This window comes from Microtus oregoni, unplaced genomic scaffold (genome assembly GCF_018167655.1).
Source record: "Microtus oregoni isolate MIOR12 unplaced genomic scaffold, Mior012 000159F_ref0000335, whole genome shotgun sequence".
Taxonomy (NCBI): domain Eukaryota; kingdom Metazoa; phylum Chordata; class Mammalia; order Rodentia; family Cricetidae; genus Microtus; species Microtus oregoni.
In genome coordinates, this window is record NW_024544814.1 from 654426 (window position 1) to 671575 (window position 17150).

Genomic DNA, 17150 nt, shown 5'->3' on the forward strand with positions numbered 1-17150 from the left:
GAATGTATCTTCCACAAAAAAGAGGAAGTGCTATATGCTTCATTATATTTAAGGTTATTTATTAATGAGATGAAACAGAAACAGTAAAGAAAGGAATTGTCCACCAAAAATACAGTCTGATGCATTCCAGAAAAGAATCCAGCAGATTTCTAGTAGATGCTATTAAGAATGAGGTTCTACTGCTTTGTTGATATTTTTGTACCAGACTCTCATCTGATCTACTTCATGTTTTATAATGGCAGTGCTGGAGATCTTTAAAGAGTGTTGATTAGATTTTATAAAAGAGAGGGAATGAAAAACTTTTTTTTCAGTGACATATCTAAAAAAAAATCTGATAGATTGAAAAATGTGTTAACTCTATTTAAAAGAGTGTAAGGTCCTGCAATTGCTTCTCAAAATCTAATTCCAAAAATAAGAAGACAGGTTGGTATGACTGTGTAAAATACAATAATCTAGAAGTGGATTAACTCTGAAAGGTTCGTGACATTGTGGCTGCATTAAATATTTCAGGGATGCCTGGAGGACACAGCACTCCAACTAAAATTAACATTATAAGAGAAGGGTTTATTGAATAACTTTCTATGTTGGAGGTAACTCTATTATTCTACTAATGGCATTGTGATCATTTAATTTCTCAGTTTTATTTTATAATTATTTAAAGAAGCACACAGAAGTTATAGTGACACATGGCTGTAATCTCATCATTTATGGAAAGGTTCTCTAGTTGGAGGCCATAACAGCATAGTGAGATCTTATCTCAAAAACAAAACAAACAAACAAATCCCAGGATGCATTAATAAAAGTATAAACTTATCTTAATGTGGGCAAAATTGAATTGATATCCAAAAAAAAAGGAGCTGAGAAGTTTCAGCACGTTGGATATGAGGATGAAAAAACTGTCAGTAGAGGCACAATTATGGTGGTTATTTTTCTAGTGGTAATTACAATCAAGTTACTCTACCAGGCATTCTTCATATATTATGATATGTAATTCTCAAAACAGCCTCCTAGAGAAGTCTCATTACCCCTGCTTTCAAATAGGGTCAGAAGTACAAGCAGATTAAATACCTCATCTATGTTAATGCAGTTAGCTAGTGCACGCTATCATGTGAATTTAGATCTGCCTAATACCAGAAGACACTTTTAATGTCCTGAAATTCTCTTCCCTACAGTTTACAACTTCAAATACTATATTGTCTAATTTTATACTATAATATCTGAACATATGCTAAGCCTTCACAAATGCATGGGAATCTAGAGTGAGCAGAGTACATTGTTTATCTCAATTACCTTTTATAAAAACCTATGAAGCTTATTTTGTCATTATAGTATACATGAGTGATTGAAACCAAGACATTCTTAGACTGTTTTACTTTTCAAAGCTTAATTTCTCTCATTTAAGATGTGTCTCATTCAGCTATCCTCCTAAAAATTTCTGTCCAGGTAAAAGAAATAAAGAATTATGTTAGGAAGAGCTAATAGAGGAACAGGACTGATAGGATAAACAAACAAGGTGTGAAGAATTAATTAAGTTGGCTTACATTCAAATAGAAACAACAGGTATCTCAGACCTAGGAGGCTGAGAACCTAATAGTTGCTTAGTCCAAAAGACAGGGTCCCTCAATTCCATGCAAACACCTGGGGGGGGGTTACTAGATAGCCTCTGGCCCCATCAATGGTGGAAGACTGGAAATACTGGTCCATCAATGAGCAAAGGTTGCAGCAGCAACAACAGAGCAAATTGACTCAGCCATAAGAGTGAAGGTCAAGCAAGCTGATGGGGGAGAGTCTCCTGGCTTGTGTTAATTTCATTGGTTAAATAAAGAGACTGCCTTGGCCCTTTAATAGGACATAAAATTAGGTAGGCAGAGTAAACAAAACAGAATGCTGGGAGAAAGAAGCTGAGTCAAGGAGTCGCCATGATTCTCCCACTCCAGACAGACGCAGGTGAAGATCTTTCCTGGTAAGCCAGCTCGTGGAGTTACACAGATTATTAGAAATGAGTTAGATCGATATGTAAGAGCTAGCCAATAAGAAACTGGAACTAATGGGCCAGGCAGTGTTTAAAAGAATACAGTTTCCGTGTAATTATTTCGGGTAAAGCTAGCCGTGCGGGCGGCCAGGTGCCGGGGACACAGCCCGCCACTCTTAATACTACAGCAAGCAATATGTGGAAGACCTTCCTTCTGCTGTGCATTTTTTTTTAAATCTGGGCTGCTACCAGACGGTATCCCCAAACCTGGGTGGATCTTCCCACATCAATTAAGGCTCCCTACTCAGGTGATTTGTGGCAAGTTCACATTAAAAACCGCCATTGGACATTATAATAATCAGTTTAAAGAAAAGGTGACTAAACTCTAGAGAACTGAAGATACAGGCTAAAAGAAAGAGAATTAGCATGCAAATGGGTATATTTTTGTACCCAGTAATCTGCCCAGAAGTGAAAGTTGTTTGTATTAGGGATGTGCTAGAGAACAATACTGGAGTTGGGGGAGGGATTCTTGAATGACTTTCTGTATGATGATCTCTGAAATCCACTCATGTTGTGGTTGCATTCCATTCCTGAGTAAATAATATCTGTAGGGTGAACAGGGTCATCTTAAGTTCAAGGCCACTTACCTTATCATGAGTGGATTCTTTCAGATGCAATGTCAGGCCCCAGGAAGCAGGCATCATGCCTTTAGCAATGTTAACACCAGTTGGAGTGCAGTTTCCTCAAGGCATCTGTAAAGTGGTCCCAGCAGCCAACGTGTCATGATGACAGTCTTGCCTGTCACCAGCACAGGAACTGCTGGCTTTACAGCTCTGTATTCAAGGCATAGGACAAGTCACATGTCATTCAAGGGCCAAATGGCTGTGCTTGATAGTTCTGCTGTTTCAAAAGAAAAACACAGTAAGAAAAAAAAAAAAAGAAGACATGTTAACAGGTATTTACAATTAATATTCCTAAAAGCTTTTAAAATACTTAACTTATAAACAGGAGAGTTAGGTGCCTTTGCTAAGTTTCAATACGGTTGCCTATCAGTTATATTTCAAATAATTTGTAATGACTACAGAATGGAAGTGGCACCCACAAATGAAGTTACAGTGGCTGCCATCCGTATCAATACCACATAAAACTATTGTAACGTGATTAGTGCTTTGTATGCATTATCATTTAAACTATATGTTCTAGGAGGCACAAGTTATGTTAGTGTTTCATTTTTATAAGATGAAAATTTAAGGTCACAAAACACTTTTGTGCTAAAAATATTGAGAATTTCTTTTTTTTTTTAAATTTATTTATTTATTAAGGATTTCTGCCTCGTCCCCACAACCGCTTCCCATTTCCCTCCCACATTTTACATGTAGTAACAAATTTATTTTTACTAATTTATTCCAGTAAGGGACAGACTAAACCTCCATTTGACAACCAAATAATCATTCAAATTTCAGGAAGCCTTCATGGCAGAAAGACTTGTGGAGAATCTCTGCTCCTGTCTCACTCCTCCCATTCCAGACCCCACCCCTCAGAAAGCCCTCCAAGGGTCAATTCCTCTCCAAGAGTTGCTCAAGGGCCTAAAGGGTATTTAAGACCTGACCACCAGACAGGTGCTCTCTTTCTCTCCTGCTTTCCCAAGAGTCTCAGGGAGTTGCTTTACTCTGTTTATTAAATCTGGATTTATCAAATTAGTTTGATTGCATGGGTGGAGGAACCCAATCACCGGGAATCCAGTAATTACTTAGCATTTCTGTCCCACAACCTCAGGCAACATTTTCCCCAGCCTGCCCTCCACTGAATTACCTCATCACCAGGCAGGGAGATCTGCACCCAAGTAGGGCAGACTGGTATTTCAACCTGCCTTATGCAAGGTGAAGTATAGAGCACCCTGAGATTATGCAGCTCACAAAAGCTCTGTGCCTGATATTCTCTTTAGTATCCGGTCACTGAAGCAGATCATTTCTTGAACCTACGAGATTTATTAAATGCCAGAAAAAGACTCGGACCACCTAAAAAAGCGAATCCCGAATCTTTAAGTCTTTGGTGGGGGCATCTCACATCATCGGGTAATGAAGAAGCAATCTAGGTGTCCTGTGACTTACAGGATGTGGAGGAGGTGAGGAGGAAGGGCACTTTTTAGTTCTGGTGAGCTCCAAATAAGATCTGGGAAGTGATCCTGGGCCTGTAATACCTGGAGTCTGCAAATTCCTGTTCTTGCCCCTCTCTTGGAACGCAGACACCTGGGGAAGTCTATTTCCAAACTCAGAAAGGCTGTTTTTCTCTTTCTGTGGCAGGAGGGGTGTCCCAGAAACAAAACTGGAGATCAGAGATATACAAGGCTGCTGTTTCTGGACCGCAATTTCAACATTTCTTCTGTGAAGTCCCTGCACCACTACCCCTAGGGAGTCTAATGCAGATTTACATCCATATTTTTAATAAGCTGCTTGCTAGTATCTGTGAGGATGCAAGGAAATGGTGGTCAGATTGGCTTGTAGATCAAGCCAAGGGCCTACCTCTACAAACACTACCCTAGCCTCTGACACTGTTGTATGGTTCAAGTCACTGTGGGTGCAGGACAGGAAAGTAAGCTTAAGCTGCTGCCCTGTGGTCATCACAATAGGCTAATGAAACCCAACACTAAGCAGATCCTAATCAGCACCACCCACAGGCTTGCCCATGGACAGAAATTCTCGAACTGGTCAGGTGTCAGGGAGGACAACAGCCCCAATGTACTGACTGTGCTTCTTTTCCAGCTGAGGTCACCTCTAGTTGGTTGCAGCTGTCTTGGACAATATGTGCAATAGGCAATAGACAGCTTAGAGTAACATGGAGACATCTTGGTGCTTCCCAGGTGCTGTGGTGGTCTTGGGAGGGCAGGAGAGCAAGGACTAGTGTCCAGGTGATACCCAAATATCAAGATTAACACACAAAAGAAGCCAGTTAGTTGCCAGAGAAAGACTGGACACCCTTCCTCTCCTGGGTAGCACACAAATATCACAGAAAAGGCCTACGGAAAAAAATGTAAATGCCCTCTAGATGGTCGTGCAGTTTTGGCCCACTGCTTTTGAGTTTCTGCTTTGCTTTCAGCACGCTACCCTGTCTTCAACAGTGCTTTCCTTTCATAATAAAATGCTTCTACTCCTTTTTCTAGCCCCGTGTTCTGGACAACTCTTTGCCCTGGGCCACATGAACCTTGTTCTGTTAACAGACAACCCTGGAACACCAGCAGGTGATCTCTGCACTCAGTGTCAGAAGTTTGGTGGGTGAAGTTAGGAGGCACAAGTTTGGCATACAAGTCTGGGACTTTTATTCATTCTGACTCTGCAGAGAATTCTGTAGTATCTGGCTATAGGTCAGTGACTTTGTGCAAGGCATATTAGCCTACGACAGCCTCAGGGAGAAACTTCTGGGGACACACCGTGCTCCTAGGTACGTTCTAACTGATGGAGATTAGGGTGCCAATAACTCAGAGAAACCATTTGGCTAGTTGATTATATCTTGCTTTTTTCCCTATAATTTCTAAAATACTGTTGTTTAAGTAATACTTGTCTTTTGTTAACACTCCCAGTCAGTGTTAATACAGCTCTCACTCATCTCAAAGAGATAAAACAGAATTTATTCTGGAGCTAAATTTGAGTCACTATGGCCTGGGAACACAGAACCAGATTACTCCCAAATCAACATTCCTATGTGGTTGACAGTTTGGTCAAGAGCATTTGTTCAACTATGTTCATAGCAGCATTATTTGTAATAGCCAGAACCTGGAAACAACCTAGCTGCCCCTCAACTGAAGAATGGATAAAGAAAGAGTGGCAAATCTACACATTAGAGTACTTCTCAGCAGTAAAAAAATAATGACATCTTGAATTTTGCAAATGGACGGAATTCGAAAACATCATCCTGAGTGAGGTAACCCAGACCCCCCCCCAAAAAAACGAATATGGTATGTACTCACTCATAAGTGGATACTAGTCATAAACAATGGACAAGGAGCCTATAGCTTACTATCCTAGAGAAACAAAGTAATAAGGTGAACCCAAAGAAAAACATATATAGACCCACCTGGAAATTGGAATCAGACAAAAATTTAGGAGTGGGGGGGCCTAGAGGGGGAGAGAAGGGAGGTTGAGGAGAACTTGAGAGAATGGGATGGTTGAGATGGAGGAAGGACAGATATGAGAGCAAGAAAAAGGGATATCTTGATTGAGGGAGCCATTATGGAGTTAGCAAGAATCCTGGCTCTAAAAAAATGTCCAAGAACCCACAGGGATGAACCCAACTAAGACCCTAAGCAATAGAGGAGAGGGTGTCTGAACTGACCTTACCCTGTAGTCAGAATGATGATTATCTTAAATATAACCATAGAATCTTCATCCAACAACAGATGGGAACAGAGGAAATGACCCACTGGACTCAGCACTGGACTGAAATCCCAAGATCCAGTTGAAGAGTGGAGGGAGAGAGAGTATGAGCAAGAAATTCAAGACCATGAGGGGGTCATCCACTGAGACAGTTTGCTTGAGCTAATGGGAGCTCACCAACTCCAACTGGACTGGGAGTGAATGAGCATGGGAACAACAAAGCCCCTCTGAAGGGGGTTGACAGCTGGGGCAGGCTGAGTAACCATTGATAATGACACTGAAATGTGTCTCTACTGCATATACAAGCTTCATGGGATCTTTTTCCCTATGGATGTAAACCTTGCTCTACCTAGATGTAGTAGGGAGGGGCTTGGACTTTCCACAGGGTGGGGTGCATGGCACTTCCTTAGGGTTGGAGAGGGTCTGTGGAGGGAGAGGGAGGGGACTGGGAGGAGGGGAGAAAGTGGGAATTTGAAATGATATTTTTTAAGTAATAAAAAGGAAAAAAATAAAAATAGCAAGACAATGCACAAAAAAACCCCACACACCAAGAGATACCAGGTCTGCAGGTTACAGCAAAGTGAGAAAAGTTCAGGTTGAGGCAGGCTTTACATCTTGTCTGATTGTGTTCTTTTTCAGTTGGTGAAAACTATGGTTTTGTTCAAGTTAACGCATTCCAAAAGGTTTTCTCAACCTGTCTCACATAGGTGCTGAAAGAAATGCCTAAATATATTACAGTTAGGCTCTAGACCTGCAACATTCCAACTTCTCCAGACAATCAGCCTTGACAGAAGAGCAATGTAAGGTGTGTGGGTTTTTTTTTCTCCAGAAACTTTTATTATTGAAGATGATATAGGACCCTAGCGTCTCTCTCCTTTCCTCCCCTTTCTGGGTATCCATCTTTCTTTCTCTGTACAATAAGACAAATGCATCTCTGCTTTCCTATATTGATGTTTCTGTTTCGATGTAATATGCTACTACAGACCTAGAACAATATGGTCAAATGACCATAGAATGAAAATGAAAATTATATCCCTTAACAAGGACTTCAGTTTTCCACCTCAAGTCTATTTTCACAGTAATGGAAAGTTATCAACATGACCATAGAATGAAAATGAAAATTATATCCCTTAACAAGGACTTCAGTTTTCCACCTCAAGTCTATTTTTACAGTAATGGAAAGTTATCAACATATGTACCGTGTGACTAAAGAAAATGGAAAACCATAACAAGGAAATTCAGACAGTATTATTGATTGCCAATTTCTTTTAGAAAGGAATGTTTTGGCTAAGCACTGCATCAGAGCAAAACCTACAACCAGCTGAAACCAACGGACTATGGAGTGGGTAGTAGAGCAAGGTTTTTATTAATTTTAGCTATTATCATATGGCACACATAAAAAATGAAAAATGAAATCGGTGTCAATATGTTTTTCTTCCATATTATTTCTATTTATCTATAGACAAAGTTGTATTGACTTTAAGCAATAATATTTAGATGTTAATTCTAACATAATGAACATTGAGAATAATGATGACCATGACAAGAAGACTCTATCATCTTGGGAGGACAATGATAAAATATTTCAAATATAGACTTAATTATATCATGTTATGCAAAGTCTAGACCTCGTATTTTCTTTCGAGGTTAAGTGTGGTTTTTAAAAGATGGAAATCTGAGGTTCGAGGCTCAGTCAGTAGAAGCACATGCCTTGCAAGCAATCCCCAGAACACATATAAATATACTTTCTGGCTAGGTAAGCTAACAAGGGAGCCCCAGATCACAGCAAGAGACACCAAAAGATATAAATATTGAAAGCTCCCGATGAATGACATCCCAGGTTGTCCTGTATATTCTACAAGCACGTGCATACAAATCTACATTACATGTGCACAAACAAACACACATCTGCTCACACATGTACTCCTCTATTCACATACATTGTGATGGTTAATCTTGACAGCTTGATAGGATTTAGAATCACCATAATTATCTCTGGGCATATCTGTGAGGATATTCTAGGTCGAAGTGGGTCCACCCACCGTAAAAGTGAACAGTACCATTTCATAGGCTAGGATCCAGGACTTACTGCAAAAGAAAAATAATGTGCAATATTAACCATTATCTGCTTCTGGACTGCAGACATGTGATACTATTATAAGCTCTTGTACCATGACTTCCCTGCAGCAATGGACTGTATCCTCAATCTATGTGCCAAAATTAGCCTTTGCTTCCTTATGTTTCAGCATCAGGAGAAATAACTAATAAAAAAAATTGATACTGAGAAGCCTTATGGTTATTGGGCCCTTGGAGTTGGTATGTGGGGGGAATATTCAAGTTTGTTACTTTGTACAATAGGCCTGTATACTCTATGGAATATTTAATGACCCATTCTCTCATGGGAGCTTGAAAGAGAAGAATGCTTGGAGAAAGACAGTGGCTGCCCAGTTTGTGAGCTTTCAGAATGGAACATCAACTGTCAGAAATTGTGCTAGGAGCCACGAACATTATATTCTGGCAAAGAAATTGCCTGTATTGTCTTCATGTCTTGATAGTCTGAATGTAAAGTGAATGAACTTTGATAGTGGGAATTTCCAGGGTATTCAGATTGTGGTATAGTTGCTACGGCTTACCTTGGTTTATCCTGGTCTGCAGTCTGGTGAATATGATAAAATCATTTGTGGTAGTTTAAATGAGAATTACCCCATAAGTTTATATATGTCTAGTTGGTGGACTGTTTAGCTAAGGATTAGGAAGTGTGCCCTTGTTGGAGGTATGTCACTAGGATGGGAACTGAGGTTTCAAAAGCCCATGCTAAGTCCAGAGTCTCTGTCTGCCAATAGCTATGGATCATATGTAAGCTCTCAGCTACTGCTCCATGCCTACCTGCTTGATGCCATTCTGCTTACCACGACGGTCATGGACTAACCTTCTGAATCTGTTAACTCCCCAGCTAACTTCTTTTGCACTAAAATCCATTATTTTAAATATTAAAGCTTTGTATGCAAGCTTTGGATGTTGTGTGTGTGTGTGTGTGTGTGTGTGTGTGTGTGTGTAGTTTTAAGGTAGGGGTTCTAATTCAAGGGGGGAAATTAGAACACTAGAAATGACTTAGATGTAATAGAACAAAACAAATACTAGTTTTCACTTTGATGGGTTTATTTGCTTATGTTTGCTTATTAAGCCCATTCACTTTCGCTATCCGATTTTCCGGAATTATACCCCATTGCTCTACGACGGTCCCGGATCATATCTGCTTCATTTTCATGTAACTCAGCACTTGGTCTCTCTTTATGAATTTTGCGTAGTTTAACGCCTGCTTTTATGGCGTCCATCAGTGCGTTCCTTGCTTTGCCCATCATTGGTAGGACTGATGAAGGATTTTGGTTTCCAGGATTTGGATTTACAGGCTGAGTTATTGCAAGAGATCTATGGCTTGAAGCAGATGTTGATTTCATCGAAGGCAGTGATGACTGTAGAGTGGTAACTTTTGTTGAGGTTAAACATGATAGCTGCGGTGGTGGTGAATACAAATGTCCTTTGGACTTTGTCATGTGTAATTTTGACTGTGCTTCAATAAGTTTTGTTAAGTGGCTCACTGAACGTTTTGATGATGGTGATAAATTTGAAGACATCTGGGTTTTTTGGTTTGATGAGGCAGGTACTGAAACAGAGCATGGTACCCTGGGAGATCTTGGTAATTGGGCACTCGAAGAACCTGATGTATTTGAGACTTGGTTTTGTGGTAGTGGTCCACTTGCAGAGCTTAATTTTGATGCAGATTCTGGTGATGATTTTGCAGTTTCTGGTGATTTTTGAAAAGACTTCACGGGTTGACAAATGGAATATTTTGATTGCACGGCTATAGCAGAGTCAATGAGATCTAAAGCGGAATCCCATGACTTATTTAATGCAATTACTGAAGGAGATAAAAGTGAAGTGATCATCTGATCTTGACTCTGTGGACTTAGACTACCTGGTTGCAGTTCCAAACATTCATGAGATGCTGATGTTGAAGTGAATTCAGGTGGCATCTTTAGATGTATTTTAGAAGTGGTCTTTAAGCAAGCAGATGTTGTAGTTTCCAAAACAACGAATGAAGATGTTACTGGCGAGCTAACAATCCTGGGAGCAGATGGTCTTTTAGAACTGGCAAGGTGGATCAGCCTATCAGAAGGCAATGGTGGTGCTTCTGGTGCAAGAGGGTTGACAAATATATTTTTTTTGCGATGAATTAGCGATGGTGGCTGGCTGAGCATCACGTCCCCCTTACCAGTTCCATAAAGGACACGAGGACGTGACTGGCTCATATGCCCAATACCATAATGTAGATGTTCTTGCTCACCAGGTAAGTTGTTCGCTGCAGATTTTTCTTGAGGCTTGCTTTTATTCAGTGGAAAAATGTATAACGAAGAGCCACCTTCAGATTGATCTAAATATGAATAAGATACTGCACAACCAGAGGCTGGAATGCGGTCCACAGAAATACGTTCTTTCACCAGTTGACACTGTAGCTTAGTTTTGGTTCCACTATCATGGTCTAGATTCTTCTCCTGTATGTATTTCTTGCTTGCTTGTTCTTTATTCTCAGGTACAATTTCTTGTACAAATTTGGAAGAATATAAACATGAGTGGAATGAACCGTCAGAAGAACTTGAATCTTCCATGTCATTTTGGTAGTATGTAGGTAATGTAAGAAGTGGTATTGCTGTATTAGTATCATTTCTTTCAAAGATGTTAACAGGTAATGATGTACAGGAGTACACTTGCTGGGTTTCAATAGTTATATTTGGAAGAGTCTTCCTTGACTTCCACACTTCCATGGATAACACATCATTTGGAACTTTGTGAGCAATAACTTCAGTTAGCTGGATTATATTTTCTTGTAAATTTTGAAGTTTAAAGGAGATGCTATGAATCTCTTCATCTAATTTTCCGAATAAGTCTTCAGTGTGTTTATCAAGATCATTTACTCGACTCACTATTTTGTTTAATGATGTCAGAATTACATAGATGAACTTAGAAATTGTCTGTGGTTGACTTAGATATTGTTCAACCTTGTCTTCATTAAGCGACATGATGGATTTTTGTTAACAAAGAAGTGAAGTGTAGAAAGATGCTTCTATAACCCTGCTTTAAGCATCCACCACTCTTACCAGTCCATTCCAAGTTGTTAAACACTATCCTAAGCTTTTCCACCATCTGTTAATCACACCTTTGGAGAAGTGAAGGCACCAGCTTCTTGCCTTCAGGTTGTCAGCAGTTACAGGACAAGCATGTTGTTTCATCAGATTCTTTTCTTTGAACAAGCAGTGAGACAACTTATGATTACATCATTGCCATACCCAATCACCCTTCCTCCTCCTGGTCTTATCTTCAACCTGCCCTCTTGAAGCTGGTAGCCTTCTACCTGCCTCGCTCTCTTAACACCACCTCTTTGTTTCTTCTGTCCTCTGCCCTCCCCCACCACCCCGTTCTCTGGTTCTCTGTCCTTAACTCCCTCTTCCTAACCCACCTTCGTAACTCCACCCTCTGCACTTATGACATCACCTTCTGCTCTCCTGGCTCCTCACTCCTTGGTTTCTTCCCTCTACCATCCTTCTGCAATCAGCCCTCCCCATTCTCCAAAAACTGTCTTCCTCCCCCTACATCCTACCCTCCAAACTTCACTATGTCAACACTACTCTCTCCTTCAGAAGTCCTCTGCCTTCCTGCTCTCCTACTCCTTCATCCCTGTTCTTCCGCCACATTTTTCTCCATCTACTTTCCCACAATCTCCTACCCCCTCCAACCTCCTCTGCCCTCTTCCCTCTGATCTTCTGTCCACTCCTGCTCTTAGGTCACCATACCCCATTCTTGCACACCCTTGAATCTCCTAAGCCTCTCATAAATCTGCTCTCTGCCTTCATTTCCCCTCTACATTCCTATCTTGTCTCCCGTTGCATTCCTCTTCCTCCGGCTTCTTCCTTCTCTATGCCATTTATCCTTCTCCGTTCTCTATTAAACTCTATATTCTATCTACCCTCTACTTCCACCTTCCCTCCCTTTTCTTCCTCCCTCTGCTAGCTTCCCTGTGTACTCTACTGTACTATTTCTCCTAATCCCAGCTTCCTGACACCACCCTCCCCGATTAGGACATCACACTCCCGAACTCCAGCTCATCCTCCCTCTACCCTCCAGTTACTGTCTCATCCCTTTGATCTCTTCTTCCCTCCACTCAAGCTTTTCTCCCTCTGATCTCCTATTCCCTGAGTCCTCTTTTATTCATAGCCCTCCACACTCCTCCCTGCTCTCTTCCCTCTATCATTTCCATATGTCCTGGCACCTATTACTTCTGCCCTTCCTCCTCAAACCTCCTAACTTTCCTCTTCAGCCCTATTCTTTTCCTCTATGCCCTTGGCTCTCCTTTGCCCTCTGGTCTCTTTCATTCTGCACCTCCTTTCCCTCTCCTCCTGCCCCCCTTTCCCTCTTACCTGGTCTTTCTTCCTCCCTTAGCTGTTTGCCCGGTGTCCTGTGCCCTCTCTTCATCTGGACTGACCTCCCGCTGTGCTCCTGCTGACCCTGCCCTCCTGACTCCGCCCACCCTGCTTATGACATCACACTCAGCTCTCTGCACTCCTTCCTCTCCTCAGATCTGCTGTCCTCCCTCTGCCCTCACCCCATCCTCTCCTCCCTGGACAATGCTCCTCCCTGGGACCTGCTCTCTTCCCTCTGCCCTCCACACTCATTTGACTTTTCCTCCTTTTGATCTCTACTCTCTTAACACAATTCCCTCCTCCCTCCACCTCCCCCAACCTCTTTTCTATGCTTTCCCTTCAACCTTGTTTCTTTTCCTTTCCTCCCTCTGAGGCCATTCGTGTGCCATCTTCCCTCTGTTCTTAGCTCTCCAAACTTCTCCCTCCTTTCTTCACTCTATGTCTACCCCCTGGCCCCTCCTCCTTCTCCCCTACCTCTTCAACCTTCCTCTGATGCATACTCAGCACTCTCCTCTTTGCCCCCTTGGTTTCCTTCCCCCTTCTATCTGTGGTTTCTTCTTCCCTCTGCTCTTCCACCCTGCCTTCCTGCCTTCTGCTCTCTCACTTCTGAGTTTTCCCCTCCTGCCCCCACCCTACTGACTGCACCCATCCTAATTATCACATTACATTCTGCTCACAGGTCTCTGCACTTGCTCTTCTCCATCTGCCCCCCCCCAATCCCTCTGGAGACTCTTTCCCAGACGCAACTCCTCCCTCTGAGCTCCACTTTCTTCTCTCCTCCCTTTGATGTCCATCTCTCTTTCCATGATATCCTAATCCTCCAACCTCTGACTTCACCGATGATCTCTCCCACTTTCCTTCTGCTTCCACAGCCCTTCTCTTCCTCTTTCTGATCATCTCCTCTCTCTGCTCTCTTCCTGCTGACTTCGGTTCTCTTGACCTCTCAAACACTCCTCCTGGCCCCTCAAGCTTCCACTGCTCCTCTCTGTGTGCTGTTCTTTCTTCCTCTATGCCCTTGGCTATCCTTTTTTCGCCCTCTGGTCTTTCCATTCCGTACATCCTTTCCCTTTCCTCCTGCCCTCCTTTCCCTCTTACCTGGTCTTTCTTCCTCCCTCAGATGTTTGCCCTGTGCCCTCTGCTGTCTCCTGCCCTCTGCTGTCTCCTTCCTCATCTGGACTGACCTTCCCCTGTGCGCCTGCTGACCCTGCCCTCCTGACTCCGCCCACCCTGATTATGACACCACAGTCAGGTCTACACTCCTCCCTGCTTTCCTCTTCTGCTGCCCTCCTCCTGCTCCCATCATTCTCTCCTTCCTAAACTGTGCTCCTTCCTCTGGGCTCTGCTCTCTACCCTCGGATCTCCACACATTTCACCTTTCCTCCCTTTTATGTCTCCCATCACACAATTTGCTGCACACTCTGACCTCTTCTGACCTTCGGCCTCCACCATTTTTCCTTCTACCCATACTTGCTCTCTTTCCCTGCCTGTGCATCTCTCTACAGCCCTCTGATCCACTCCAACTGTGCTCTTGGATCTCAACACTCCTCCCTGCACTTGCCCCTTGTTTTCTCCTTCCTCCCTCAGTTTTACCATCTTTGCTCTTTACCTGCTCCTTCTTCACCCTATGATCTCTTCCTAACCCCAGTGCCCTCTTTCCCCCTCCCTCCCTGAGGTTTCTTCCTTCCCTATCTTCCCTCTGCCCTCTGCCCTCTGTAGTGACTCCCCTTCTCCTTCTGACTTCACCCACCCTGATTTGCCATCACACTTTGCCCTCTGCACTCCTTCCTTTTCGCCCACCACCCTCCTCCCTCTATGCCCAACCATCCCTGGATAGCCACCCCTGGCTCTTCTCTTTTTCCTCTGCCCCCCACACTCATTTCACCTCTCCCTATGATGGACATCTCTCTTCACAACATTTCCTACATCCTCCAACCTGACCTCCTCACTCTAATCACCTTTCCCGCCAACATCTTCCTTCTCTCCACTTCTACCCTTCTTCCCTCTGATCTTCTCGCTCTTTCCTCTTCCACTCCTCTCTGTTCTTAGGCCTCCATCCACACTCTTCCTTCCTTACCTACCTCTAGTGTCTTCTCCCTCAACCCTGTTCTTCATGCCCATTACCTTTCTTTATCTCCTGTGTCTGACCTCTACTGCACCCCACCTTCTTTCCCTCTCCTACTGCCTTCCTTTCCGGCTTACCTGGTTTTTCTTCCTCCCTTAGCTGTCTGCCCTGTGCCCTCTGCCTTCTCCACCTCTAGACCGACCTCCCCCTGTGCTCCTGCTGACCCTGCCCTCCTGACTCCGCCCATGCTGATTATGACATCACACTCAGCTCTGCACTCCCACTACCCTCCTCTCTCTGCTTTCTGCCTCCATCTCTCTCCTTTTTTCTTTTGATCTCTTCCTCCCTCTGGAAGTCTCTCCCCTCTCCCTCAACAGAATTCTCTTCCCTTCAGAAGTCCCCTGCCCTCCTAGGGCTCTCCTACTCCTTCATCCCTGTTCTTCCTTCTCAATGCCCTTTGATCTCCATCCTCCTCTTGATCTCCATCTCCTTTCACACTATTCCCTCCCCCTCGAGCCTCTGACCACCTCCCTCTGGTCGCCTCTCCCTCTACCACTGTTGCTTTATTCTCTGCTCTGATTTCTGACTTTTGTCCTCAGCCCTCTTGCCTACTCTTCACTCTGTTCTCTTGGATCTCCACACTGCTCCTACTCTTCTTGTAATTTCATCTCCTCCTGATTCCCTTTCTTTCTGCTCTAAACTCTCAGCACGCTGGTCCTCTGTCAGCCCTGTTCTTTTCCTCTACGCCCTTGGCTCTCCTTTCTTTGCCCTCTGGTCTCTTCCATTCTGCACCTCCTTTCCCTCTCCTCTTGCCTTCCTTTCCCTCTTACCTGGGCTTTCTCCCTCCCTTACCTGTTTGTCCTCTGCCCTCTGCTGTCTTCTCCTGTGAACTGACCTCCCCCCATGGTGTTCCTGCTGACCCTGCCCTCCTGACTCCGTCCACCCTGATTATGATATCACACTCACCTCTCTGCACTCCTCCCTCTCCTCCTCCAACTGATCTGCTGTCCTCCCTCTGCCCTCTCCCCTGTGACCGCATCCAACTTCTCCTCCATGGACTCTCCTCCTTTTTCTGGGATCTTCTCCCTTCCCCTTGCTCTCCCCACCTCCTTCACTGCTTCTCCTTTTGATGTCTACCTCTCTTCCCACAATTTCCTACCACTCACATCTCTTCCAGGCTCCTTTCTCTACTCACCTCTCCTTTTCCCTTCCATATGCCCATCCCTTCCTCCCTCTGATCTCCTCTTCCCTGTGTCCTCTTTCCCCAGCCTTCAGTCTGGTCTTCCTGTTCACTCCTCCCTTTGGTCTCTTATACTTTGACACTCCTTCTGCTCTTTCTATTTTCACCTTTTTGGGCCCATTTCCTTCGCCCCTATTCCCTCAGACCACCGCCAAGCTCTCACCTTGTTCCCGCTCTTTCTACTTTCTCTTCTTTGCTCTCCTCTCTTGTCACTCTTATATTTTTCTTCGTCCACCTTCTTTCTGCAACCTATTACCTTCCTCTCCTCCCTTTCTAAGGCAGTCTTCCCTCTGTTCTCCTTCCTCAGACAACCTTGCTCTTCTGTCTTTAGACTGCTTCTCTCTCCTTTTCCCTCTACTCTTCTCCTCCCTCCCCTCTCTGCCCTCTGCACCCTTTTTCTCCTCCTTCTGATCTCCCCTCTTTACTCTCTTCCCTCCTCCCACCAACATCCTGTGCCCTCCTACCTCGACCCGCCGTCCTATTCTGTCCTCCTCTTCTCACTCCATTCTCTTAACTTGGCTCCCCTGTCCTCCCTCCTGTTCCACTACCATATTTTGTCAGCGCTCCTTCCCTCTTCCCTCTCATTTCTTCCTCCCTCTGCCCTCTTCCATGTCTTCTTTGCCTTCCTCATCCTTCTGCTCCCTTGTATTTCCTCCTTCATCTCAGTCCTTCTCCAGCTCCTGATCCCCTTTGCCCTCAGCACTGTTTCTTCTTCTATTCAGTCTGTCTTCCTCTTTCTCCTCTACTTCTACTCTTGTCCCCCCCAGTCCTATTCCCTCCACTCTCTCTGCTCCCATCTTGCCTCCCATTCCCCTCTGTTCTCCTCCTCTCTCATCCCTCTCCCCTCAGTCCTCTGCCCTCCTCTCATCTGCTCTCTCTGGTCTTCTCTTGGCCTTCACTATGGACTCAGCCCTCTGACCTCCTCTGCTCCTCTCTCTTTGCTGGCTTCCCTCAGCCCTCTGTCTCTCTCCACTCTTCCTCTGTTGTTCTCCTTCTTCTGCCCTCTACTCCCGCATCTCTCTGCTCTTCC

The 17150-nt window shown here is 43.9% G+C and overlaps 1 protein-coding gene across 1 annotated transcript; it reads right to left on the reverse strand.

Annotated features, from left to right (window-relative positions):
* Positions 1 to 9521: 9521 nt before the first annotated feature.
* On the reverse strand, positions 9522 to 11420 carry LOC121445100 (wiskott-Aldrich syndrome protein family member 1-like). The gene has a single exon (XM_041647099.1). The coding sequence runs from the start codon at positions 11418 to 11420 to the stop codon at positions 9522 to 9524; it is 1899 nt and encodes a 632-aa protein (XP_041503033.1).
* Between the last annotated feature and the right edge of the window lie 5730 nt (positions 11421 to 17150).

Coding starts and splice junctions, on each gene's coding strand:
- LOC121445100 (XM_041647099.1), bottom strand. CDS start 11,420: ATGTCGCTTAATGAAGACAAGGTTGAACAATATCTAAGTCAACCACAG.